This window comes from Coturnix japonica, chromosome 1 (assembly GCF_054131305.1).
Source record: "Coturnix japonica strain WE chromosome 1, WE-NBRP24, whole genome shotgun sequence".
Taxonomy (NCBI): domain Eukaryota; kingdom Metazoa; phylum Chordata; class Aves; order Galliformes; family Phasianidae; genus Coturnix; species Coturnix japonica.
In genome coordinates this window covers 69,079,871-69,107,084 of record NC_140663.1, presented here as the reverse complement: position 1 = coordinate 69,107,084, position 27,214 = coordinate 69,079,871, and the positions used below count along the sequence as shown (strand labels likewise).

Below are 27,214 nucleotides of genomic sequence, written 5' to 3'. Positions count from 1 at the left end.
ATAAAGCTGTAGTTAAGATGGTGTAAATGAAGCAGAATGTGTCACACTCTCTCTGCAATTCATTTCCTAAAACTACCATGCTTTTTACAACATTCTAATGGTAGAGTTGGAAGTTAGTAAAGCCCCTACATCAGAACATATATCAATAGATGTTGTGTGTGGTTTTGAATTCTTGGAGTTTCCCATCATTTTGCCTGTTATTAATAATTTAATTTGGCTGAACCACCTCTCTTTTTTTACATTTACAAAGACATCATGAACATTAAATGCCTTAGAGATACAAAAAGATGAGATGTGCTTTAAACTGAATATTAACATGCCTTAAAGCTATCAAAGAGACTGAATTTGTAATATTGAACTCTTTGAGATCCCATACAAAAAGCATTGCAATGTCTTTGTCCTAGTCATATTCACAATGTGTCCAACACCTCTATGAAAGACTTAGACCTGTGGTGTAGCGGACTAAACACAGGGTGGTGATGGATGGACCTGGACTTTCTCCTGGGTAGGTGGCCCTGCCTGTAGCAGAGGGGTTGGAGATTCATGATCCTTGTTGTCCCTTCGAACCCGGGCCATTCTGTGATTCTGCTGTGTGCCTTCAGAAGTCGCTTCATGTCTCCACACTCTGGTTCCTCCTCAAAGTCTGCCTTGCCTGCTTACATCAAATGCTCCTTAGGAGACATGTTCTCCAACAAATGGAGACCAAGAAGGAAGTCTAAGCAAGTGGTTAACAGGCTTTTAAGACTCTACTTCAATTCTCTGCTCCATCAGGGTGTCCATGAGATCACAGGCAAGACGCCTGGGCTCAAACACACTGAGCTCCCAGAATTCAAGAAGCATCTGAATTATGCTCTCTGACACAGGTTTAAAATTTCGGTGGTCCCCTGTGGAGTCAGCAGTGGTGATCCTTGAAGGTCTCTTCCAACTTGAGATATTCCATGATTCCAAGTTTCTATGATTTCTGACTGCATGAAGCATACGGATATAGATCCAGATGGACACAGATTACCAGATGGATAGATTCATGTCAAGAACAGTCAAAAAGGGGCTGTGGCACGCAGCAAGGATGTGTGGGGCAGTTCTTCCCAAGGGCACCTTGTGCAATATGGATGTATCTAAGTCATTCTTAAAATGAGCAAAAAGTTCAGTAGTGTGGATGTCATCACATTGATCCTATAGTACTTGGGATTTTCTTGTGAAGAAGCATAAATCGATCCTTTATTTCTCAATTTTCCATTGGGAAAATGTGGAATAATAGCACCTTAGTCACAATAATTCCATACTGGGAAAATAAATCAACTATTGGCTTATGCTCAGAAATTTTGGTAACATGGATCAGAGGAGAAAGCTATATATAGCCACATAAACAATAGAGATATATAAATCTATAAATAAAGCCTCTAAGTACAACTGCAATACAAATAATAAATAAAAGGCAAAAAGACTTAGTCATACATGCAGGTAGATTTCCAATTATGGAGGAAGCACTTTTACAGAAAGCAGAGTGGAGCACATTAAGTGGGATGGAGAAGAGAAAGGTAATAAATCATGGTACAAATAAATTATTCTGAAAAATGGCCATCACAGTCAAATATATGTTCTTAAACTTCTGGAATGCAGTTGTTGTTTTTTAACTGTAAACTGAATAGAAAGATAGCTAAGAAGTATATATGAGCTTCCTCCTACACAAATAAAGGCCACTTTTCCCTGAAAATAAATAAATAAATAAATAAATAAATAAATAAATAAATAAATAAATAAATAAAATTGATACTTACGTAGTGTTCTAAATCTATACAAGGATACAAGGGATTCTTTGAGCTGTGTAGTTAATGAAGCAGTTGTGGAGAATAGTTTACCATCCTGCCAAAAATTTATAGCTCCATAAATCCTTGTGCTGTATTTTACTTTGAAATAACCTCCCTGTACTCACAAGCCCCAAGATGCAACAGCACATGTGCATGTGGAAGCTTGCCAAACTTTCCTCCAGCTGACTCAAGGAATACATGTGTCAGAAGGGAAGAATGGAAAGTAGCAGAATGCAGATTTTATGCTGTCAAATTTGGAGTCCTGATGGGCAGGGAATCACTGTCTCTGCAGACCACCTCTGCAGAGCAATGCCATGTACCTGCACACTGGTGCTCCACGGCCCAGCACAGATACACTCATCCAGGGCTTTCTTCTCTTCTTTCTGCTCCCAAAAAGCAGCCAACAGGGCTGACAGCTGCATTCCCCCCTCTTTGCTGGTTCTCCCAAGAGCTGGCTGATCCAACTGGCATTTAAACAGCCAAAAGCCTTTCTGCTTCTCCCAAACTAGGTTCTGGGATGCCTGCTGGCCCTCAGTTTTGCTGTTTAGAAGAGAATGAGGAGGTAGCAGAGGGGCATTTTCTTTACCCAGTGCATTGTTCCAGTAGAGCAGATGGGACTTTGCCCTTCAGCAAAGCAACCTCATCCTGCTTTTAGAGAGGAAATGATGGCTAGGATAGGAACTAGCAAATACCACATAAACACAATAAAAATGTAATTTGCAGGGTTATATTAAAATCCCTTTACAGTGAGAGCACTTTGTAGGTACAGGCATGGTGCTATCCCACAACTCTTATGTAGCTCTAGGGCATTCTCTACAAAGAATAGCTATAGCTGTTCTGTGAAGGCAAAGCACTCCTAGTGTGTATGGAGCATATGCCAGCAAAATTCAGCTTATGCCAGCAAAATTCAGCTTTTGCCAGCATAACTTGCTTCAGCTCATCCAAATGAAGCTCCAAGCTTCGTTTTTCTGTGCTGGATAAAGACCTGTACTCGTGACAAACCCGCACGTACGCTTTCATCGGTGTAGCTCCATCAGTCATGTCTTTATACATGGGATTGACACTGAAAGGCTGCCAAGGAAAAGTGTAGACCTAGCGTTGGCTTCTGGAGCTTGTGATTTCCGATGCTTACAGATTTCAATCATGGTTAATATCACAACATTTCCTGTTTCTAATAAAAGATGTGATAAATATCTAAACAATCCCTCAGTATCCGTTACACGCAGATTTATTTAGATACTTTTTCAATGCAGATAAGGCTTCAATTACAGCCAACAACATTTCAAAATCACTTTAAAAATCTGCTAGGTGAACAACAGCCTCAAATGAAAGTGCTGACATGCAGCTGTTCGAAGGAAAATTCTTTAACAAACTGACATTTCATCCTATCTATATTTAAAAGTTATGCATTTAGATTATAGTGTTTGATGCTCCATTTTTCCCACTGAGTTTCATTTTGCACTTCATTCTTCTTACTAGATACCACTTGAGATGACTGTATGCACACATCCTGATCCCCCAAAATGCTTTCAAGCAGAAACCACTGTTCAGAAACTTATAACATTACATTTCATGACTTTGCCCTTTCCCTCACTTTGCAGATGCAGAGGGATAGGCTATGCTACACCAGTAATCTAATTTACTACTATCAGCTTACCACCTTAAACTCAGTTTGCAGAAGGCTCTCATTATCCTCCGTCTCACAAACTTCATAAGTTGAAGTGGAAAGAGAAATACTTTTCTGAGCCACAGCAGTGCCACAAATAAAAAAGTAAATGCTTATTAATAAATTCCAACAAGGAAATTTCCATCTGACATTGCAGAGCTTGTAGCTAAGGCGTTTCTGCTAATGATTTGTAACCAGAACTCAGGATACAATCAAGATACTAGCAAGAAGAAAGTACAGGTACGTTTCTTTTTTTCATTGGACCAGAATAAGAAACCTTGCATAACAAATTTAATTTGGGTAGAGGACTGATAATTAACATGCAATCCAGCACTAAGCTCCCTGACAGCTTAGGGCCAGAGGTCAGCTTGTGTTTCTATACACTTAAAATTCAATATCTCTAATTGTTTTTATCCATGCCTGCTGACTGTTCTCAAAAAGATGAAGCCACAGTAGTTCTCTGCATCAGAAACGTGTCACTGCATACACTGCCTAAATAATGAGAGATACCACACCACAAAGTAAAAGTTGTTGAAAAGTTGAAACTTTCATCACTTATAACTTTTATGATTACTTTCCAAAAGCCTAAGAAAGATCATAGAATCATAGAATCACAGAATCACAGAATCATAGAATGGGCTGGGTTGAAAAGGACCATAATGACCATTTAGTTTTAACCACTCTGCTGTGAGTGTGGTCGCCAGCCACCAGACCAGGCTGCCCAGAGCCACATCCAGCCTGGCCTTGAATGCCTCCAGGGACGGGGATCGACTGGTTGAGCTTCAACTGTCTTTTTAATGAAGCACAAACAACACCTTCAGTACAGGAAATCACCCATCGTGGTTACAGACCAGAAATGCAAAGAGATTCCCCAAGCTGCTGAGTCAGTGTAACCGCACAGACAGCGGTGTTCTCCCAGAAGGGGGACAGTACAATGTGGTCCCCAGTGGCTGGGTGCATTTTCATGCTGCTAGCTGTGTGAAGGTAAGGTGTTCCCTCACTCTGCCACTGAGGAAGGATCTCCTCGAATATCACAGAATCACAGAATTGTAGGGGTTGGAAGGGACCTCTAGAGATCATCGAGTTCAACCCCCCTGCCAAAGCAGGTTCCCTACACGATATCCAACAGCCCCACAGGTTCCAGCCCAGCTTTATCTTATGGATAACTAACTTATCGCTTGCCTGGTGCCATACCACAGTCCCTGTGTTCTTCTGTACTGATAATCAGGGACTCACGTCCTGAGCTTGTGCTGAGGCACTGGGATGCAAAAAGCACATCACCAGTGCCTCTACGCGCAGAAAGGAGGAAAGACATTACATCTCCAACGCTAGCAACCACATTCTAAACCGTAAAGTTTCAGACACCCCTTTTAACTCTGTCAGCACCACCTCCCTCTCTCAGCACAGCACCCAAATACCCACTGCGACGGTGCGCTGACCTCAGCGAGCATCCCCATCCTACTGCGCTCCCTCCCCCCTCACACCCCGGCGCCCCCCCGGCCCGGTCCGACCCAGCCCCGCCCGCCTCCCGGCCCGTCCCACCCCGCGGCCCGCCCCGCCCGCCCGACGCCGTTACCTGGGCTCGGGAGCCGAGCTCGGGCTGACGGCGGGCGGCCGTGGTCTGCAGGTTGATGGGTGCGCTCTGCGGGGGCTCGCCGCCGCCGCCGTTCAGGTGCGCCGTCACCATCGCGATGGGCGCCTTGGCCGGCACGACGGAGATGGCCAGGCTCTGCGCGGGGCCGCCGCCGGGGCTCCCTCCGCCGCTGCCGGGTGCCTTCAGGAGCGCCGGGACGCCGCCAGGTTTGGCGCTGCCGCCGGCTCCGCCGCCCACCAGTACGGCCGCGGGGCAGCTCCGCACCGCCAGCTTCTGCGGGAGGGAAGCAGAGAGAGGAGCGTCGTCACCCCATGGCCCGCAGCGCTCCCGTCCGCAGCCTCGCCGCTGGGAGGCGGTGGGCGCCGGATCCCGGTGCGGGGATTCGGGATGCGGCGGGGACGTTGCCGTCCTCGCAGTGCCCAGCCTGTCCGTGCCCCGCTCCGGCTCTCCGCACGGGACTCGTGGTACTGCGGCGTGCGTGAGGAACAGCAAAACGCAGCTTTGCAGACTCCCGGAGCGCCGCTTCTCAACTGTGCCTGCCTCTCTCAGCTTGAACACCCTGAGTGCTCGTTCTTTCACCTTGCTCTTACTTGCGAGTCACGTTTTCTTCTCTTTCGACTACTTTATTTATTTGTTTTTCTTCCTCTCAGGTGTTTCAAGCTACCTCTTCTGCAGAGCATCCATTCTAACTCTCAGCCTCGCTGTTTCTCTTCACAGCTCTGAGATCACAGCAGAGCAGCTGCCCTCACCTGTAGAACCAAGGTATGGTACCTAAGAGCAGTTCCGAAGTACAGCCGTTTGGAGGGGCCACACTTTATGTGTCCGTGTTTGTGTCAAATGCTCAGTTCCAAAAAGCAGAAGCTCTATGGAGCTGTTTTGGAGTGATCTCAGAAGCTGTGCTTAGGTAGGCTGGGTGCAGATGTAGACTGTTCCCAGCCTCATCTGATACTTGCAAGTCCTAAGCATCTCATCTCTTCTAGAGTTGGAAGTAAAGGTAATCCCATGAAGACCTCTGTCCATGTTTGATTTTATGCACTTGACAGTGCTGTCAGGTAGAGGCTGCATCTCATGTGCGTGCAGCCTTTCAGGAGGGCTCCCCACATTTCTAGGGCTGCTGCTGTACCAGCAATGCCAGTCAGAGTTTTGTCTGTAGCCTGTTTTAAATACACTGTGTATACTAGCAGATAGCAAATCACAAACACGCTCTGTTCCTTTCAGAATCACAACTGAAAATGACACTTCTGGGAATAATGCAGAAGCTGGGTAGTTCCAAACTGACTTTTACAGAAATTCCTGCCTCCTTATCTTTAAGCTTTAAATGCCCAGTGGTCTAATATGCTTGCTCTGGGGACTGTCAGTATGTTTACATGAAATCACATTATTACAGATACCCGTTTCCTATTTTAATGTAAAGAAAGATCAATCTTCATTTTAATATATCAGCATTATTCTGATTGTGGTGGCTTTATATAAATCATTTTAAATTTTGCTTACTTTTGTTTTCATGCTTGTTTCCTCCTCTGCCCCACCAGTATGTGGGAAATGTTTCTTATGACAACAATCTGTAACACTCTTTATCTGTTCCATGTGAGTAGTGTGTCATTACAGGTGTGCAGCACTGTTATGTGAAGGAGAGCTGAGCGCTGCCTCATCCCACCTACTGAGAACTTCCCTGCACAGCGCCTGGCGAATCTGCGGTGCAACACAAAGCTCTCAGGTTAATATTTCAGCGCTGTGCTTATGTTTTTCTTGTGATTTATGTCACGTGCACACCGCTAAAGGTTCACAGATGGAAGAAAAACCACTGTCCTTGGTTCCAATGATGTAAACCCATTATCTGGAAGGCAACAGAGATAGCCTAGGAGCACAATCCCAGCTCTGCTGCGTACCATCAGAATTTTGCTGCTGACAGCAGTAGCCCTAGGATTTCTTCTTCTGTGAGTAGTGAAACAACTCACTATGGTTGAGAAGTTCCTCTATTACTGAAGTGTATTTTCATGTTTGTCCCCAGAAAGGTGAATGTTTAATTACTTTAATGAATGAAAAACTCTGGACAAATACCTGGTCTTCCCACATTTAATTAATATTTTCGCTTCAATAAGGCTTCTACTACATAATATCCTAAAGGCATCAATGCAACATTACTTTTTTTTTTGTTTTTGTTTTCAGAAGCAGAAAACATCCAAGGAAACAAAACTGATCCCAAACGATACACAATTTGTTGCTAGCTCAGTGGAAAAGGCAAGTCAGTAAGTAGGGGGTAGATTATCACTTTTCTGACAGAATGTAATATGGAAGCATCACGAGAAGTACAAAAGCAGGAATTTTGAAAGGAAAAAAGAGGAATAATTCACTACTCAACCTACCATCCGTCCTTTTTCTGCTGTTCTCCCTACATGCATTAACTGTGAATTACTTTTGCACATCTTTGCATGTGATGCATCAATGTTTTCCCAGTAAACTGACAGAAGTGTTTATTTGTGCGCAACAGCAATGGAAAAAGTGGAGGAAAGAATGGCGACTGCTTGTTTCAAGGTTTAGTTTGAGATGCATATTAAATACTTGTAATGATGACCGTTCCAAAAACTAAATAGGTTTTGGAGCATTTTGAAGAAAATACAGAAAATACTGAAAAGAGTCCTGTCCCTGCGATGGACTTGAAATCAGCCATCTCTGCAGGGAACCATGCTGATGCTGATCTTATTTAAATAACTGCACATTTTAGAGTCTGTCTATGAAAGCATGGGCAACAGATCAGGCATTCTAAGTTTGCTTCCAGAAGAGTTACAGAAAGTACATCTATTTGAAGAAATGAAGCTACAAAACAACTTTCATGCTTCATTTAAAACGTTTCTGAAAATGTACCTTCCAAAAGTTCAGAAAAGCCCCTTTTAATCAGATTGGGCAAGTGGGAAAAGAGATCGCACGCTGTTTTTCTTTACAATGACCATTTTTATTCCTTGGCCTCATTAAGGCATTGATAAAGACACATTGGCCAAGACAAAGGTGAGGATATGAGAAGAAATCCTCCACACAACCTGCATTCCCAATCTGCACTCTATTTCTGCCAGATTAATTAAAAGAATAATCTTGTGTTTTAACACAAGGCAAAAACTGCATTTTGAGAATCAGTTCTAGAATGTATTCTCTGACTCTTAAGGAATAGTGGATAATAAGAAATAAAGCACGCTTCAGACACTGCAGCTGCGAATGTACTGATATAATGCAAGAGCCAAAAAGTGGGGGGGGGGGGGATAGGGAGGTAGAAGAAAGAAAAACTGATTGGCTGTACATGCTGGAAATCAGGCTGCTGCTTCCCACCCACAGCACCCCAGCCCTCACAATATGCCAATTTTGAAGCCGCGCCTTTTCAATAGCAGAACAACTTTCATTTTCACCGCAGGATGCCACGGGCAAAACAGAGTTTGCAATATGCATGCTGGTCACATGCAAACCCACCCCAATGTGTGAGAAGGCTGCTTCTTGTTTATGACTTTCCACCTTAGATGTGGAACGGTCTCAATTATCCGAAGCAGAGCTAATCATTTTTTCCTTATGCAGCAACATAGCCCTGGCCCTCCTTTCCCACACAGATGTGAGCATGAGAAGTAAGAATCTGCTCACATTCCTCAAAGGGAAATGCCTTGCTTTTGGCTGCTCCTCCCCATAGCAGGAATTTTAATCCAGGCACGTGCCTCCCAACAGCCCCTCATGTTTTCATAGCAGAATACGAGATGCTCAGAAAGGTCCTAAAACACACTGTTTATCATGTTTACACTTTAACGCCCACGCTGGAGATAGAGACTTTAGTCCATTAATCTCTATAGGATGATGCTCTCCTGACAAAGTGGTTTTGCTGTGAAAAACTGCAATTGTTTTCAAAGCAATATGGGTCCTTCTTAGCAGCCTCATGGCTGAGAGAAAGCCCACAGCACAAACCCCGAGAGTTTACTCTGCTTGCAATAGAGCAGCACTATACTTCCAAACTGAAATGATGGCTTCTCAATTAGTAATTTAGCACTGGTCACTAATATAAAGCCCAACGTGCCAAACGGCTGAGCAGACTCCTCTGGCCACATGGGCCATGACCTTTGTTAATTTACTCCTTTGTCACATCAACAGTCACTTGAATAATGGGATATTTAATATCCCAGGAGTGACAAAACAGTAAGACTCTATGGCCACCAGCCATAGCACTTTGGTATTGTGTCTTAGGGTTTTGGTTCAGCCCTGTGGATTACTATACACATCCAAGCTGCTCCTTACAGGTGCTGCCTGGATTTACCAACTACCCAACCTTAAACACCAAGGCAGAAAGATATGGGGCTGAGTACACAGCTGGACATACATATGGGTACTGAAAGGATCCTGGTGGGTGTTATGGAAGAGAAGGGCCTTGTGGGATGTGCTTTATCCCAAGGCTCCCCTCAGAAATGCTTGCTTTTGCATACAGCCCTGAACAAGCAGCTGCTTGTCCCAAGGAGAGGACATTAAGGTGTGTTTCTCTGAAACCAAGGATGGAGACACTTGCAAAAGTTTTAGGAAGTGTTCCTGAAATGCAGTTTTCCTACATAGAAACATGCAGGTGTTGCAACTGGGGGTGGGTAAGGAGTAAGAAGAAGAGAAGGAGTAGGTGGAAGAGGAGGGGAAAGTGGAAAAGGAGGAGAGGGAGAAAGAGAAGGAGGAGATGGTGGGGTAGTTCCTGCTGCCAGTTCTACAACCCATCAGAAACCAACTCTGGGTTAAGTCAGATTGAGCATAATACACAGGCAGGGAGGCTTGCATTTGTGAACTTAAATCACCACATTATTTTTTTTTTTTTTGTAAGGCTGCTTTATCTGTTTATTCTCCTTTTTCTTTCTTTCCATTTTTTTTCCTATTATTATTATTGTTGTTATTATTATTTTTGGCAACTTACTGCCTGCCTGTCATTAGAAGTAAGAACATGTTCATTTTTCTCTATCAGATCACAGTTAATTAGCCATTGCTGCAGCAGGCTCAAGGATTTAAATTCAAAGTGAAACTCATCCTAATCAAAACTGCAGCAAACTGGGGGTTTTGTTTGACTTTTGTTTGAAAGTCAGTTATTGTACCGCTGATGCACATCCCATGTTACCAGCTGAGTGCTTTCAGCATCCCACTATCAGTGTGAAATATTTAATCGGCACAAGGATCCAATCAGCGCAGCAGAGGGGAATCTAGTGTGTGCATTAATTTACTTTCAGTTGAAAAGCAGTAAAGCAGGTCAGAAACATCTAACCTTCCCCCTTCCCCCTCCCAAACAAATACACAGCACATCAGAAGAGTTTGGGCGGCAGGGAGGCGATGAAAGCCCCCCCGATGGATCCAGACAGGAGCCAGACAATAAATCCCTCCCTGCTGCCAAAGAACCATGAATGCTGCCGGGGAGGGAGGAACAGCTCCCCTCCCCAGCATACCCCCCAAAATCCTCTCACGAATTAATTACGTGGGGTAATTGTTTGGTTTTTAATCTTTGACTCTTTCTAAGCTAAAAAGATGGCTGAATGATCACCTCTTCTGTGTATGACATTAATTAGAAAGAAAGCAAATGCCAGGCAATAATGAATCTGTCTTTCTATTAAAGTGCAGTGTCTCTGGATTCTCTGTCTATACACACTCTTCAGGAAGGGCTTCCATTAACACTATTAGTATTTAAAAAAAAAACTGTTCAAGAAGCCTCACCAAGCTCTTTTACCCATCAGTAATGTTACACACTGTGGAAGCACACCACAGTGCATGGGAGCTAAACTTTTCCCACTACCAATCTCCCCTTGCATCTTCTGCTTATTCTCTGAAGACAATCGAGTTCCTGATCCCATGAAGAAACGCAAACCCAGGCAACAGCTGAGCTGCACAAAGCCCAGCCCTCTGGTGGCTGCCTTCCAGGGCAGGGCAGGAATGGAGAATTAGCGGATTTATGCAAAGGGAGAATTTTCAAGAATGGCAAAACCCTAATAATGCTAACGTTGGGCTTATAAAAGCACATACTCACTCAAGTGCAATTATCCTTTAATTTCTGAAGCCATTAAACAGCTTGCTGACTGAAAAAAACAATGCGTATTGCTAACTGGCAATCCACTCGTCAGAGCTCTGAATTATCCGCTTAGTGACTTGTAAACAGCACTTTTTAACTAACAAGGGGTAGGGGGAGAGAGGCCGATATTTAATGAGAGAAGTCAGATTTGTGCCATGGAACATTCTGGAAGTGTTTCTGCATCTCGAAGAAGTGGAGGAGGGGGAACGGGATTTTTTTTTTTTTTTTTTAATAACCTCACAAATAATCCCTCCTCCTTTCTCTCTCTCAAACCATGTCAATGATCAAGGAAATGAGAACAAGGCGCTTGATTCACAGCTGACTCTCTCTTCTTGTTACATCAGATCAAGAAGGAGCAGTCTAACGGAGGGGGGGGTGGGGGGGGGGAGCGATTTCTGCAGGGGAAACAAATCTACAAGCTGGCATTTTGTCTCCTACTCCTATTAATTAGCCCGCTTTTCTGTCAGAAAAAAAGAGCTTTTAAAACTTGCACTGGTGTCACCTATACATGCATGTATGCCAGCTTACTTAATGCATATATAGACAATTTAATATTTTGAATGTGGGATCAACCTCTCCTGAAAAATATCTTCAAGAAAATAGTGGCTCGTTTCAGATTTTATTTGATGGATAAACCTGTATTCTTTGCCTTACTCCTCAGAAAAACTGTACCGTACACCTCTAATAGTGTGACGAGATGCAGCCCCATTAATGACGGGGATGGGTTCATTGTGCTTAGGATCGGGACTGCAGCAGCAAGACTGCAGCTCAGCCTGCGGATCTAAGGAACGCTTCTTTTGAACCCAAACTTACAACAAAGGAGAACTCGGGCTTGATCTCACTTCGAATAAAGCAGAAAGCATGCAGGCATCCTCCTGGCAGGTCACAGGGGGATTTAAATGGCTCCCCGCCGCGTAACATGGGTTCTCCCCTAGCCCCAATGCTGGAATCCTGGTTGCCATTAGCAGCTCAAAATTTACATCCTTTTGCTGTTGCCAGCTCAAGTTTCCCATGATTTGCCATGTCCCATGTTTTCAGAAGGACCACATTCATCTAGAGTATTTAATGTTAAAAAAAAAAAACCAAAAAAAAACAACACAAAAGCATAACAGAACAACAGAAAAAAACAAACAAACAAACACAAAAACAAGTCTTGCCAGACAAACAAAACACACAAAAAAACCAAACCCAGAGTGCACACCATATAAACACTAATGTGCTTCTAATGTAAGTTTTGTAAAAACAAAGGCAGCGTGATTAAAGGCCAGGAGCATGCAGCTTAGCATATGGAGCCACAGTAAGTGCCCCAGAACAAGTTGAATGTTTCCATTGTGTGAAAGACTCATTCATTACAGCTACAAGATGCAGTGCAGACATTTGCATTTTTAGAGGGGCATCTTGTCATTTTTAGATAAATCACGGGATCCAGGCCTTTTTCAATGGCTACATTTCTTGGTATCCTATCTCCCTTTGTTTCTGTACTCTCCAACACAGTTTTCGTCTCTATGAATGTCATTAAAGTTTGCATCCTAGTATGTCTGCAGACCAAGATGTGATACTGGGGACTCTAGTTTTAGCTTAATCATGCGCTACATCTTATAATCAAGCAAGGCAGAAAGAAATGCAACTACATGTAATCAGAAAAATAAACAATAAATTCAAGTAATTTATTACATCCAGTTTCAAAGCCATTTCTCCTCCTGATCCACATTCCCTCCCCCATCCCCCTCCCCCCATCCTTCCTACCCCAGACCTGATCACCATTTCTTTGATTCCTCCCTCCTTCAGACCCGCTTAAAATCATATTTTGAAACGCACAACTCTTGGTGTGGCAGAAAAAAACTGGCAAAACAATAAACTAAGCCAAATCCTTTTTTTCCCCCCTTTTTATTTCCCAGATAACACAGAATCCTCTTCAAATGAGCAAATGTAACTGTGAACAGATACAGACTTCCCATGGGATTAAACCATCAGTTCCTCAGTATACATATAAAGAAGAAAGAAGTTAAATGGTTGCACTTCCCCCAGGGGAAAGCAGCCCATCAGTTATGAAGTATTCCCATCAGTAATTCTGGATAAGTTGCAAGGAAAAGAATAAAATAAAATAAAATAAAAAATAAAATAAAACAAAAATCCCTGCCTTCTCTCTAGAACTCATATAGACATTTCCCTGGGACTTGCACATATGTACATTTCATACTGACAACCCAAGCTTTTAGCACTGCTGTATTACTCAGGAGTGATTACTGTCTTCCAGTAATTTGCATGCTCCTCTCAAAACTGCTTGGAGCAACCTTTCAGTTTTCCAGCACTCCAAATTACAGCTTTGGTGAAAGAAGAGCATGTGCACAAGATGAGCCCAAACTTATGAGCCTGTGTTTGGATATCTCAATGCAAAGTCCAGCACACAGGCCTGCTGACTGGCAAGTGGTGACAAGAAGCATATGTTGATATGTGACTAACACCAACCTCTAGATTTTGGTGCAAAGCCTAGGAGAAAGCATTTGGTTGGGGAAACTGGGGAGGAAGGTAGCGTTATGAAGAGGTTTTATGAAAAGCACAGGGGGTTAATTCACAGAGCTGTTGTTTCCACCTTGCAGATGAAGACTTGGCAACACACTGAGTCATTTCTCTCTAGCCTTCTGCACATCAGACAAAAACTAAATAAAAGCCTCTCCTTAGATTATTTACAAACTTTGCCTCAGTTCCCCAACTTGATAACATGTATTCCTCACAAAAAATCTGTGAAAATTCACCAACTAGAATCTATTAAATGTTGCTTGTTTGCAATTATAGACCAGTTAAGTCGTATGATGTCATTATAACCCAATAGGATTAACCAAAGGAAGTTCAGCATTCCTAATGACCTTCCAAGGAATGCCTGTGGAGACAAAGACAAGTCTTCACAGTTCCAGCGTGTCCATCTGTGCAGGCCTGGCCTCATGTTAAATGAAGAGGAACGCATGACGTTCATTCCATGTCTTTTCCTTCCCATATGGTGCATAAAAAGAAATCCAGAAATGCAGCAAAGCCCAGAACCAGAGAAGACAAGTGTGCAATTGATAAGTACACCTCCAAGGAGTGGTGTTACAAGTGTGAGGAGGGAATGTGCTTAGGGAAGATAGAAGAAATGGAAGAGGAGAAAAACAAGGCAAAATTTCTCACAGTTGAGCTCTTGCAGAGCTCTGTCAATGGTCAGAAAAGGGCTGGAACGGCAAGTCTGAGAGATCTTTCTCCTGCATTGGTAAGATAAAAACACTTAAAATAAATTGTCAAGATGAGAAACTATGAGAGAAAATGATGAGGGATCATAAAGGTGCTTCGCAGGTGTAAATTGGAAGATTGACAATGGACTTTCATTGCCAATGGACTTTCATTGCCAAGGCCTTCTACTTTCTGACACAACTCAGTATAAAAGGATGACAGTCTCAATGCCTTTCTCTGTCCTTTCCCATGATCTATGAGCAGTGTGACATCATTCATAGAAACCCCTCTGCTCCAACAAATCCTTTCAGAGGCAGCAGCTCAGAGTGCACCCTGGAAGAAAGCCACAAGAGTCAAAACTGAAGCAAGACAGACACATGACACAACTTACCAGGTCAAATCTGGAAACTGAAAATTGATGTCATAAACTCAAAACTTCAGTCATCAAGACAACACCCTCACTCTACCCTTCATCTTTGTTTGGGCTGCACCACTCCATTTGTGGCACAAATAACCAAGCTGCCCTGCCCCATTCACCCATTTACCCAGCCTTACAGATGAATGGTGAGGCACGGGGATGCTGCACATTTTGAGGCAGCAGTGAGTTTTGGTTTTTTTTCCTGTTTTCCAAGACGTGGGTGTTAAAATAGGCAGACTGTTAGACAACAGGTTATCAAAACCAGAAGGTAATTTTCAAAGCCATCTGAATGGAGATCACCTGACTGAAGATTAACAGAAGTGGAGGATACTGGAAATTAGAAACTCCAAGCCCTCAGTCATCTGTCATTTGCTCAGACCACTGTGCAGCGCTCTACTTTTTTAATAGGGAAAGTACCGTGACCTAGTTCCTCTAGGGACATGGGTGGTTTAGACAGATTAAAAAATAAATAAATTAACTTCCCCTCTGTAATCCCACCAGTCTGATAAAAAAAAAAAAACAAAAAAACCTGTTGTATGAATTTATATATCTGAAAAATCAAAAGCAAACTTTTCCAGTTTGAGAATCATAAATAGTATCTCTTGAGTAGATATGGGCAATTGATTAGTCATAATAGGAGGGGGATGCAGCATGTAATATTTTTCTTTTAATGAGACTTCTGAGAATGCATGAAAAGAAGTATTTAGAATGACTGAATTGTACAAATATATTATCAGATGTTGAAAATATTGGGTAAGTTTAAGAAACAAGGGAATTATATGCTTTCACTCTAACTTAATGGAAATGCAAATGATAATGTTTGAAGAGAAAGAAAGGTACGCGGCTGCAGTGTTGAGAAAGAATATTAAAAAGAGACAAAGAGGCTGCTAATGAAGAACCGCATAGATCCCGTGATGAAACTAAGACCCTTCGCAACCATTATTCCAGAGGCCAAAGAGATAGTAACGAGCAATAAATAATGCAAATCATGCCAATGGCAGTAAATAAAACGGAACTTTTAGAAGAGAGAACAAGAAAGAGCAGGCCAGACCCACTTCAAAACAATAGGACACGAACACAATGGGTAAGGAGAAAGCAAGGACACACTACACAGTAACTCTGCATTTGCCTTCACAAATAGAGATGATTATACAACACATAGATAAAACGAAGATTACCTGGAAAATGTCAACGTTAGTCTGCAGTTGAGAGTGTCTGAACTAGTTCCTAAACTGCTCCCACAAACAGAGATGTGAGAAAGAAAGACATTTTGTATGTTGATTTTTGTGCCATGGCAATGGAAAGCACTTAGATATTTCAATTGCAAGGGTTATATAGGGAACTATACAGTGACACAGATCTGTGCGTTTACTTAGGATTCAAGGGCACAAAAAGCAAGAAAAGAATACAAGAAGCTTTGCAAACTTTTTCACAACTTTGCTACATTTGAGGATAAGAATAAACAACATCCTTCTGGACTTATTTCCCATTGTGTGCTGCAGAGCACAAAACATCAGAGCAACTTATTACAAACTCTGCCTCAATCAGCCACTCGGATCGTCTGCCTGGAACATTTATCATGCCTGATAGCTTTTCTTCTGATAAAAGCCATTGTGCAAAGAAGCCAAACACACACAAAAAAACTCCCAAGCTGGTCAGTAACAAACTGATCTCCAGTTCTTCAGTGCACCCTCTTTTTCTTCTTCTTCTTTTTTTTTCTTTTCATTTCCATTTGAGCTCTCCTTTTCTTCTGAAAGAGTGGAGCGCTTTACATCTCCTCAGAGCAGGCGGCAAGGGTTAGGACACTCCATAGAGTTCTATGTAGGTTTATGCAGCAGCCCCTAGAGAGCTGAGTTCAAATACAGGTCAAGCCCTAAGTGGGAAAGAAAAAGGAAGGCCTTGTTGCAGTTCCCAAGCCCCAAAATCATCTCGGGTGTAACCCTCCCTCCTGGGATCAGATTAGCCTGCAGTTGTGTGAATTGCAAAGATGTGATGTAGAAAAGGAATGGAGCATATAAGGGACAAATTGAAGCTTTGCTCATTGCAGTGGATTCCAGCTGAGCAGGAAGTGAGAATGCTAACGACACTGCACATAGAAGAAATAGCTCTCTGCCCAGTTCTCCATCAGTACAATGGTTGCAAAGCCTCACATCACACTACTCCTGCTCTCACCCGTTTTAACTCCTTTATTTTCTGAACAACTTTAAGGGAATTGTGGAAAAGTAAAATAAAGCCCAGTAATGACTGCCTTCTTCAGGAGCTAAGAGGAACAGGCTGTGTTTAACCAATATTAAGTGGCAGTGATTCCAAAGGAAGCCATCTCCTAGCTTCTTCATCTTCTTCCTGTGTATCTGCACTAACACTCAGGTAGCCATGCAGTAGCAGAAGCTCCTACTAATTAGAGCTAGCCTAGTGAAGAAATGCTTCAGGTTTTAACCCAGAACAGTTATCCTCATGCTCCAGCTGCAGGAAGCAGAAGGGAAAAGCTGGCATGGTGTTTGGGAAGCTATGAGCACTGGTAACATTAGAAACAGCTGTGAGAGAACTGGGAAATAGCAAAGAAGGGACCGAAGAATAAAAGAAAGCATGCAGTGCACGCAGAATTGCTCATTAGGACAGTACACCTTGGCTAAAGGTGCTAAAGAAAAAGCCACATGCCTTTCACCGCTAGACCAACAAGTTGCTTCCAGCAGTAATCAGTGCTCACTTTCTTCAGCTGGATGTCTGGCAGCCTGTGTGGAAACAGCTCAGTTTCCAACAGACAGCTGCCTACAATATAACCAACACTAATAGGGAGACTCAGCAGAGAGGCTAAAGACTGCATGGACACTGTGAGTAAATTACCCTTTGAACCCTTGGAGAATTATAGGTCTCTGTCAAGTCATTCAGATCTAAAATCTGAACTGTCTTTGAGCATTTACAGCTTGCTAGGGAATATGCTCCATATCCCCAACAACCATTTAAAGAATATAAATCTCTTGACTATAAAATCTTAGTTAGTAATTTTACTAACAATTTCTTCCTACAGACAACCTTTTCAAAACAGAAAGTGTACTCCATATTCACACCTAAGCCTAATACGCACCAACATCCCCCTACAGACAAGACCTAATAAACGCCACCCCAAGTCTTATGTTGACACGAGAAATCAAAAACAAACCAGAAGAAGTGAAGCCATCAGAAAAATAACTCATTAAAAATGATTTAAAAAAAACAACTCACATTTGTGTGGAAAGAGAAAGAGTAGACAAGGAAAGACCTGTTTTCAAGAAGTGGGACATTAAGGGAAAGGCATTCAAACCTCAGAATTTTGGACAGCATTCTTTCCAGGAACCAAAAGCACAATATGCTGGAATGCAGTGCTATGTGAGGCTGAAGGGAAATGCATTCAATGTTTTTAACCAAAGGTTTCAGGAAGAAGCACGACTTCAGAGATGCTTTCTTAATGTGAGAGCCGACAAAGTAGCAAGAGGCAAAGATTGCTGAATTCAGCAGTGGCTAAATCTATAAACGGGAAAAGTAATCTGTAAATGGAAACTTTTCTGAGCTGGAAAGAAAATGAGGCTCCTAAGTATTTTAGTGATGAGCATGACTGAATCTCCTCCTATTTATTATTTCAGCATATCCATTAGCATTGTTGCACTTAAGAGTTTATCAGCATTTCTATTCAAAAACTCAACATGATACAAGTTTATTAGTTGATTGCTTATATGGAGAGGGTGTGGATGAGCAAAGGATGACACATATATTAAATCAGGTTGCATATGTTCTTATATGAGAGACTTGTCTGCCTGTTCAAAAAAACATGAGTGATTCCCTAAAAGGGTTTGCTGATTAACACCCAGCCTGTGAATGTAATAGGACTTGCAGTGATACTCATGCAGGAGCTGAAGGAAAATAGGGCAAGAAAATTTGTCCAGAACAACTGCTTATTCTAGATAGTGCTTCAGCAACACATGCTCCAACTTGCACTGGTGCAGAAACACATCTAAAACTTCAATGTGGCTTATGGACTACAGGGGAAAACAAAGGCAGGCTTTTGATCCTGACAAACATGGCATCATGACACATGGAACAGGTAATTTGGATATGTACTTCAGTTGCCCAGGGGCTCAGGATCCAGACTGGTGACTAGGATCCAGCCATGACGGTGCACATCTCATCCTCTGACACAAACAGTCCTGCCACCTCCAGTTTGGATCTGCTGTCACCACGCACCTGCAGCAATGATTCCCCCCACACAGATGGGCTGCTCACCAGCCAGCATTCCCTTAGGCAGGGACAAAATAGGTCCTGAGATGTGCTCCCTTCAGAACACAGGCAGCATGCATGTGCCGTCTGGCACAGCCTGGCTTGGAAGCCCTTCTGTTTTGGAGAGCTCTGGCCTACCACAGGAAGCTGCAATGTAATATGGAAATTTTGTCAGTTATGAGGAAGGTTGCCCATGCTGAGTAATAAAGCTTGGGTGGGACCTTACCAATGAGGACTTCAACGACTGCATGAGAGATGGAGCAAAATGATTTGGACAAACGTGGTGTTCTGGCAAAGAGCACAAGAAAACATAATCAAGAAAAATCTGGCTCCTGGCAACAAAAATCTGTACTCACATGATCCTGACTAAACTATAATTAGAAACCTCTTTTTTTTTATTATTATATTTGTTTCTTTCTAAAGATAGCCAATAGAAGTACATTTATTACAGTCTTACACAGAAAAGTCTTTCAAGAGCAATAACAAACTTTCAACCACAGCCTGCCAGCAAGAATGGGAATGCTTGTATCCACTGCCAGCCACCCCACCTGGCTTTCAAAACAAGATACCACAGGAAGCAATGGGAACATTCTTATTTTTCTTGGTCTCTCACTATGTTTCTTTCTCTGAAAATACATGGTCATGAGAGAAAGGACTGCACGCCCTTATTATTGCTTTGAGAAAGTGTTGCTCCTGAAAAGCAGCGGCGTTTGCACTCCAGAGCTGCTTCCACTTTCCCTGGGACAAGCCCCAGTAAATAAACATTTGTATCAACTCCTGGAAATATAACAGATGCTCAGGGCATTAATTACTCATTCACTGTTCACCAGTACCTCAAGCAAGACAAGTTCCAGCCTCAAATGGCTTAACTAGATGCATTCAGGAAGGCATGGCTACCAGAAAATCTGTTGAACTGACAGAAGTCATTGGTGCAGGTGGACACCAAAACTCCTCTGGACCAGCACTGGCTACTACCCCACAGGCTATTTCTTAGAGTTATCACATGGTGGTCTGGAAACAATTACATGCTGTTAAATGTGCAGGGAAATGCATTCAGGAATCCTTAGAACTATTTAACTAATATGTCATGTAGTGTTATCCAGCCTAACTCAAGAGCTCTTGCACAAAGCTTACAATTTCTTCCCAGAACTCAAAGTTAAACCTCAGTGTAAGTATTTCAAGCAATAGCATCTACTGCTTTACTAGTTTAATGACTTTCACTGTTAAAAATCCTCATCTTATTTCTAGCTTTAGCTTCTAGCCACTTACATTTCTCTAGGCTACAGAGAAGAGCTGCCTACTAACCCAGAAGTTCTTTTTGCAGAAGATGATCAATCTGTTTTTCTTCATAAGAATGCTGATACCCGCAGAAGGCAGTGTAGCTCTACCAGCCCACAAAAACAGTTCAATACAGAAGTGAACAGAGCCCAACAATCAACAGCAAAGTTATCTTTTGCCATCAGTATTTTGCATATGGATGCCAAATTTTCCTAGGAAATAGTTGCCTCATAAAAAAAAAAAAAAAAAACAAAAAAAAAACAAAAAAACAACCCTATTATATTAACTAATGGTGTGTAAATAAAACCCATTTCAGTTACACTAAATCTATATTCAACTTACAGTTACTCGTAATAGAGAGCTGAGTCAGGGGGAAGCTTGCCTGTGGCACCGTGTTTAAAACCTTTCAGTAAGATGCACTGCTCTTTGATAATATAGCTTTGAGAACCTTTTGGTCACTGAATTTGCTTTCAAATGTATTAATGTAATAATAATAACTAGTAGCAAATTAAAAGATTATAAGCACATCAGCCAGGTACCTGCACCGTGCATGATATCCAGACTTTGAAGATTTAACAAGGCACTTTCCAGGCAAAGACCCAGCAGCAGTACTGCCAAAGGGAAAAATACCCAATATATTCCCATTCACAGACACTGAAGCTACAGAGGATCATTCAGTTCATCTAGGCTGTCATCTCACCTAACACAACCATAGCATTCAACCAATTAGAGACTAATAGCTAATTTTCAGGTAAAGCTTGACCTTCCAGAAAAGGCAACCCGACTCGGTATAAGGCACTCATGAAACAGCATATCCCATTCCCTTTGGTCATCCCTTCAGTTAAATCTCCTACTTCTTTCCTACTCCTCTTAAACCCTTCAGCTAGGTTTGTAACTTGACTTACTTGGAGTTTTGGCTGCTAGGTTTGCTAGGGCTATCAGCCCTCTGGTATGGCTGGAACTTCTGATAGTTGCCTTGTTCTTGTAGGATTTCTGTATTTTAATCAGGTGTAGGAATCCAAAGGAGGGTGAGTGTGTGGGAGCATGTGGTATTTGTGTGCAGTGCAGCATACAATCCAGCCCTTCACTTAGCTCTTAGCCGTTCGCATTCTGGCAAGATACCTCTTTTAAGTCCTCAAATACCCCAAACTCAACAAAGAACAAATACCAGCTTCTCTGAAGGTACTGCAGAGAAAAAAAAAAAAAAAATAAAAAAAAAATAAAAATAAAAAATGGTAGCTTAAGAAAAAAAAATGGGAAAAAAGAAAAAAAAAAGAAAAAAAAAAGGCCAACTTCAAAGTTGTTGAATTTGGTGCTCGGGCTTTGAAAAACCTGTCATTTGGGAGGAAGGGTGGGAGGCTGCTCTTTCCCCCTCCTTTTCATTAACCAATTCCTCAGAAGTTGGGAGAGCTACAGCTTTCATTATGCATTCCTCCTGGAAATAAATACTTGTGTGGGTTGTCACATTAGTCAGTAGATAGATGTCAAAAACAAATTACAGCCTGGCAAGAAGCCAGGTGTTGTGTGTGTGTGCTACAACGAAGTACTTGCTATTAAGAAGGTGGTTGGTGCTGCATATCAGAGGGTGGAGCCTTCCCAGGAGCAGAAGTCTTATACTGAGGGGCTTTCTAAAGAGGGAACAGAGAATCACGATCTTGTTTTGTTCTCTTCCCCTCAAGGAGGTATTACACAAACCCTCCATATGTCTCACTGCTACACACAGAGAAATCCTACTCCTTCAGCACTTCTTTTCAGATCTCTGAAGTTGAAAACAAGCTAAGCAATCCCATCGCTCACTTCAGTCTTTAAATAAACTGGGGCTCTCCAGAGAGACTGGAACCAAAACTTATTTGTCCTTTCAAGGTCCAGAGGCTCTCTCACTATCTCTCTGACACAAACACACATATACACACTGCCTCATGTTTTTCAGCCTTAAATCAGTTCTGGTGTCAGCCCTGATGAGCTGTCCCAGTCAAACTCTTTTTCAAAAATAACAAGTTTTAGAAATCATACCCAGTGTCAAACTCTCACTCTAGACTGCTTTTAATCTGAGATCATCATCCTGTATTCCTGCATGAATAAGATAAGCGATGTTGCATATTCCTCCCCTATTTTTATTTTTTTTTGCATTTGCACAGATGCAAGATGGGCAAAACTCTGCACTAACCTTGGAGGATTGTTTTTGTGAACCTAAAGACAGAGGAGACGGAGTTTTCTAATTAGATTATCTGATGTGAATGTTTCGGTGAATAAATACTGTTATTTCAGGTATTCCTGGAACAGTTTGAAGCTCAGCTGTTTTTATTCCATGCTCTCCCACTGCTGTGCTAATGTAACTGGAATCGTAGTGGAAACAAGAGATCAAGGTCTGCAGCTGTGTCATTCCTCATCAGAGAGGGATGCAAAAGAAACCTGCAGCCTTCCCTCTATTTTATCAGATGCTGCTGAACTGGATGCATCCTCAAGACACCTTCACATCCTGCAGTGCAAAGACTGCAAAAGATTTTCAGGAGGACTCCACCACTAATATCAATGTGAATAATAACAAGCACATAAAAAACAAACAACAAAACTTCTTTAGGTCACTTCATATAAATTCAGAATATTGACAAAGATCACACGTTCAGACATTGGAGCTCCAACTAATTACACAAACCATTTTAAAAATAGACGACACATAAACTAAAGTGGGGAATTTACACAGTCACACAACTCCAGAAGCTAGAGCTTTAAAAATAAAGCGAAGCACTGTGTGACACACAGTAGCACTGCGCTACAGTTGGCAGAGCTTCAATTATTTGCTGTATATTCAAAGTGGACAATGAAGCTAAACTTACCAGCAGCATTTTACCCGACACTGCTGTTCCAATCTTGGATTTCAGTCCTTACTCATTCTTGGTGAGTCATGAGCTTTTCAGGCTTCTGCATTTCACCCTTCTAACATCTGCGTGTCAAAATGGAGTAGGGCTTCAATTACTGCAAGAGGTGACGGTAACTGATGTTTCTCTGGATCATCAGTAGTCACGTGGATTATGCATGTAGTTAAGGACTAGGTATGGTTTATAACTGTTGAAATTCAGGTGACTTAAGTAAACTAAAGCCATTCTGGACTCCTTACAAGTCAAAACTTCTACACTGCTCACTGTTTTAGAGACGATGCCTAGCCATGTTTATTGGCTTATGACATTACAGCAAGGACACTGTGCCTTAGATTAACAGGGGATCTCAAATTCCAAAGTCACCTTTAATGATGTTGGGCCCAAGTTTTCTTACAGTGAATCTATACACAGAATTAACTGTTAATGCCATTATAAAATACTAACAGTATACAATAAAACAAACAAACAAACAAAACACCACCACAAACAACAAATGACCAGGGGTTATAAGACATCCACACACCATTATAATGTTTGTCTTACCAGCAACTAAGAATAATGTAAAGGCATGCTTAGGTTTATTTGTGGGACTTTTGTACGTTTGATTCAATAGAACCGCAGCAATAAAAATATAAGCGGTGATGACATTTTGTTTATAAAGTTGTCATTTTTCTGTTTTTTCTTAGTTGCAGCAAAACTCAGAAAGAAAGCAAAACAGTTTGTAAAACTCCTCTCCGTAAAACCTGCAAAAATCCCAACCTTAGCAAATGTCCACTACAGTGAACTTAGAACCACCAGGAAAGAAAGCACTGGCTTTGTTAGTGTTCTTTTATTTTTTTCAGCTACTAGAATTAACTCGTATGTCCCAGTGTCAGCCCATGCGTATACAAATGCATGTTTAATAACCACCCCTCCATGTAGGTCTTTCTGTCTTAATGACTGGCCTCTAATGAAGTACTTTAACTCTCTGGGCTGCCTCACAACATAATTCGTTCTCAAATGCAAATCACATCATAAATATGAGCACTGTCTTTCAGAGAGCTATAAGTCACTGTACAGTCTCCTGAGATCTTTATGGTGGTGTTCTTTTGTTTGTTTGTTTGTTTTGTAAGTAGTTAACTTTGACAGCTTATAATGCTCTTGTAATGAACTTCAAGCCCTCTTTCTTCTCCTCACTATGACTATTTCAAGGATGACAGACTAAAGTCATCATTATGCTCCTTGAATTACATGGCTGCAGTGGCGTCATTCAGCACTCAGTGCTGCTCTCTGACAGGAGCAGACTGTCAGGACTCTCATTTGGTGTCATTGCTTTCACCATTAAAGGCAACTGCTGGGACTGAAATGCTCCCATAGAAGAACATAAAATAAGATGTGGGGATCTGAAATATGGTGTATTAGCTAACACCACTCACAATATCACATTTTAGTAGGTATCCAGATGCTTGAATCATGGTAGAGGAGCAAATGCCCTACTGTATCTAGGTTAATGATACTTTGGGCTCTCTATTTCTCTCTCTCATCTTTGTAGGTATCAGAACTAGCATTAGCTTGTGAACAACAACCAGGGAAAGTATCTGCAGAACTTCTGTTGGGTACACTCCAAGCACTGCTGTATTTGGGAACAGCTAAGCTGAATTTCAGCCTCACTGCATAAGGTCCAGACTTTGTCAGAAATGCCGAATCAGTTAACAAACAGCACATGGTGCTTTTGTTTTGGGTGACAGGTTCTCAATACCTTTTAGAAAAAGTTGGACAAGTGCATGTAAAAACAAATTACAGTAAACAGGATCTTTTAGATTATCATGTCTCCGCTGTGGAATGGCTCTGAGGAACTACTGTTCATAAACTGAAATTATTTGTAAGGCTTTCAACTGTGGTCCTAATTCTGAAAACTTGGCAGGGAAGGCCAGACATCAGGAAAAGCATCTCACATGACTAAATATGTCGAACCAGGACATAGAGTGGAATTGGAAAATAATAAGCTCAGCAAGACCAACCTAGAGGTGTGTCTTCATCTTTGAGGGTTTATCCGTTTAATAAGAGATTTGGCTATATGATTATCTTTCAAAGAACAGAGCCATGGCTTTGCACAGGGGAGCTATGTTTTAGCAGATACTCTGGAGAATCCCAATATGTCCATATTTAATGCCTGTGCACATCTGAAGAGCTTTTTTTCATTTGATTGACTCATTTTTTCACTGAGGCCATCTTGGCATATTAATGAATTTGAACATGATGAGGTTTTTCTTCAGCTTATTTCTTCTTTTAATAAACCACTCAGATTCTAACTTCCTAATTTCCTACTATCTAGTGGGCACTTCCACTGGTTCTTCCAGTTGTCTACCAGGAGAAAAAACACAGATTCCAGTTTTTCAATATCTAGATGTTAAAAACAGTTCCTCCAGCTTGGGAGGGAGGGAGGAAGGAAGGGAGGAAGGAAGGGAGGAAGGAAGGGAGGGAGGGAGGGAGGAAGGAAGGAAGGGAGGGAGGGGAGGAAGGGAAGGGAAGGGAAGGGAAGGGAAGGGAAGGGAAGGGAAGGGAAGGGAAGGGAAGGGAAGGGAAGGGAAGGGAAGGGAAGGGAAGGGAAGGGAAGGGAAGGGAAGGGAAGGGAAGGGAAGGGAAGGGAAGGGAAGGGAAGGGAAGGGAAGGGAAGGGAAGGGAAGGGAAGGGAAGGGAAGGGAAGGGAAGGGAAGGGGGGGGAAGGGGGGGGAAGGGAGGGAGGAAGGAAGGAAGGAAGGGAGGGAGGAAGGGAGGGAGGAAGGGAGGGAGGAAGGGAGGGAGGAAGGGAGGGAGGAAGGGAGGGAGGAAGGGAGGGAGGAAGGGAGGGAGGAAGGGAGGGAGGAAGGGAGGGAGGGAGGGAGGGAGGGAGGGAGGGAGGGAGGGAGGAAGGGAGGGAGGGAGGGAGGGAGGAAGGGAGGGAGGGAGGAAGGAAGGGAGGGAGGGAGGAAGGAAGGAAGGAAGGAAGGAAGGAAGGAAGGAAGGAAGGAAGGAAGGAAGGAAGGAAGGAAGGAAGGAAGGAAGGAAGGAAGGAAGGAAGGAAGGAAGGAAGGAAGGAAGGAAGGAAGGAAGGAAGGAAGGAAGGAAGGAAGGAAGGAAGGAAGGAAGGAAGGAAGGAAGGAAGGAAGGAAGGAAGGAAGGAAGGAAGGAAGGAAGGAAGGAAGGAAGGAAGGAAGGAAGGAAGGAAGGAAGGAAGGAAGGAAGGAAGGAAGGAAGGAAGGAAGGAAGGAAGGAAGGAAGGAAGGAAGGAAGGAAGGAAGGAAGGAAGGAAGGAAGGAAGGAAGGAAGGAAGGAAGGAAGGAAGGAAGGAAGGAAGGAAGGAAGGAAGGAAGGAAGGAAGGAAGGAAGGAAGGAAGGAAGGAAGGAAGGAAGGAAGGAAGGAAGGAAGGAAGGAAGGAAGGAAGGAAGGAAGGAAGGAAGTCTAAAAAAGCTCAAGAAAACACCATTTATATTCCAAAGGCAAGTTTTACAAGGTGTAAAGAAGAGAAACAGTATTTTTTTTATCATCACAAAAGGTTGCTGTCAGGATAAGAAAAAAAGCCAGAGATCAATACAGTACTGAAACAGCTTCATATCATGACCAGAGGCAAGAAATAAAGTTTGTGTAAGGAGTTACTGAAATTATGGTTCTTGTTTGGAAAGGAGCTGACAGTTTGGAAAGGAGCTGAATATGATTACGGTTTACTAAATCTCAACCAGCTTGAAGAAGAGATGCAAAGATTCATTGTTTGTGTCTCAACTAGTACGGGCTGTCAAACAAAACCTGGGGGACCCAGCTTCAAAATGGAGGGGCTCTGTGAAATGGACACCATTGGTGCTGAAAACTCATATGGGCTCAGGGAAAACCTGGCAAATTCATGTTACAGAAAGCCACTGATGGTGTCTAAAAACATGGAGATTAAGATTATATAGTTGGTGACTGAAGAGTATTAGAGCAAGCATACCATATACATCCTGATCTTCTGTGGATTCCTATACACTCAAGTCTGGCAGCTAATGCAAAATAGATGGATGTCAAGTCTGAGTCAGTGCAATCATTGTTATGTTCTAGTAACTGTAAT

General features: G+C 42.4%; 1 protein-coding gene and 1 long non-coding RNA gene across 7 annotated transcripts in view; one reads left to right on the top strand and one right to left on the bottom strand.

The window, feature by feature from the left end:
* The window catches only part of PHF21B (PHD finger protein 21B), a 155,890-nt gene that overhangs the window by 55,157 nt on the left and 73,519 nt on the right, over nt 1-27,214 (bottom strand). For all 4 annotated transcript variants that reach the window (XR_014944878.1, XM_085543724.1, XM_085543727.1 and 1 more), the window contains one exon: nt 5,051-5,341. Coding sequence is in view for 3 of the 4 variants with exons in the window: in XM_085543724.1 (XP_085399850.1) it covers nt 5,051-5,341 (291 nt within the window). In the remaining variant the exon portion in view is untranslated. The remainder of the gene's footprint in view (nt 1-5,050; nt 5,342-27,214) is intronic.
* On the top strand, nt 5,051-12,071 carry LOC146762506 (uncharacterized). 3 transcript variants are annotated; one of them, XR_014944919.1, is made up of 3 exons: nt 5,051-5,146; nt 5,786-6,785; nt 7,238-12,071. It is a non-coding gene; the product is annotated as an uncharacterized LOC146762506 (long non-coding RNA). The 3 variants fall into 3 exon arrangements; XR_014944918.1 differs by having other exon boundaries at nt 5,058-5,146; nt 5,719-6,785; XR_014944917.1 differs by lacking the exon at nt 5,051-5,146 and having other exon boundaries at nt 5,338-6,785.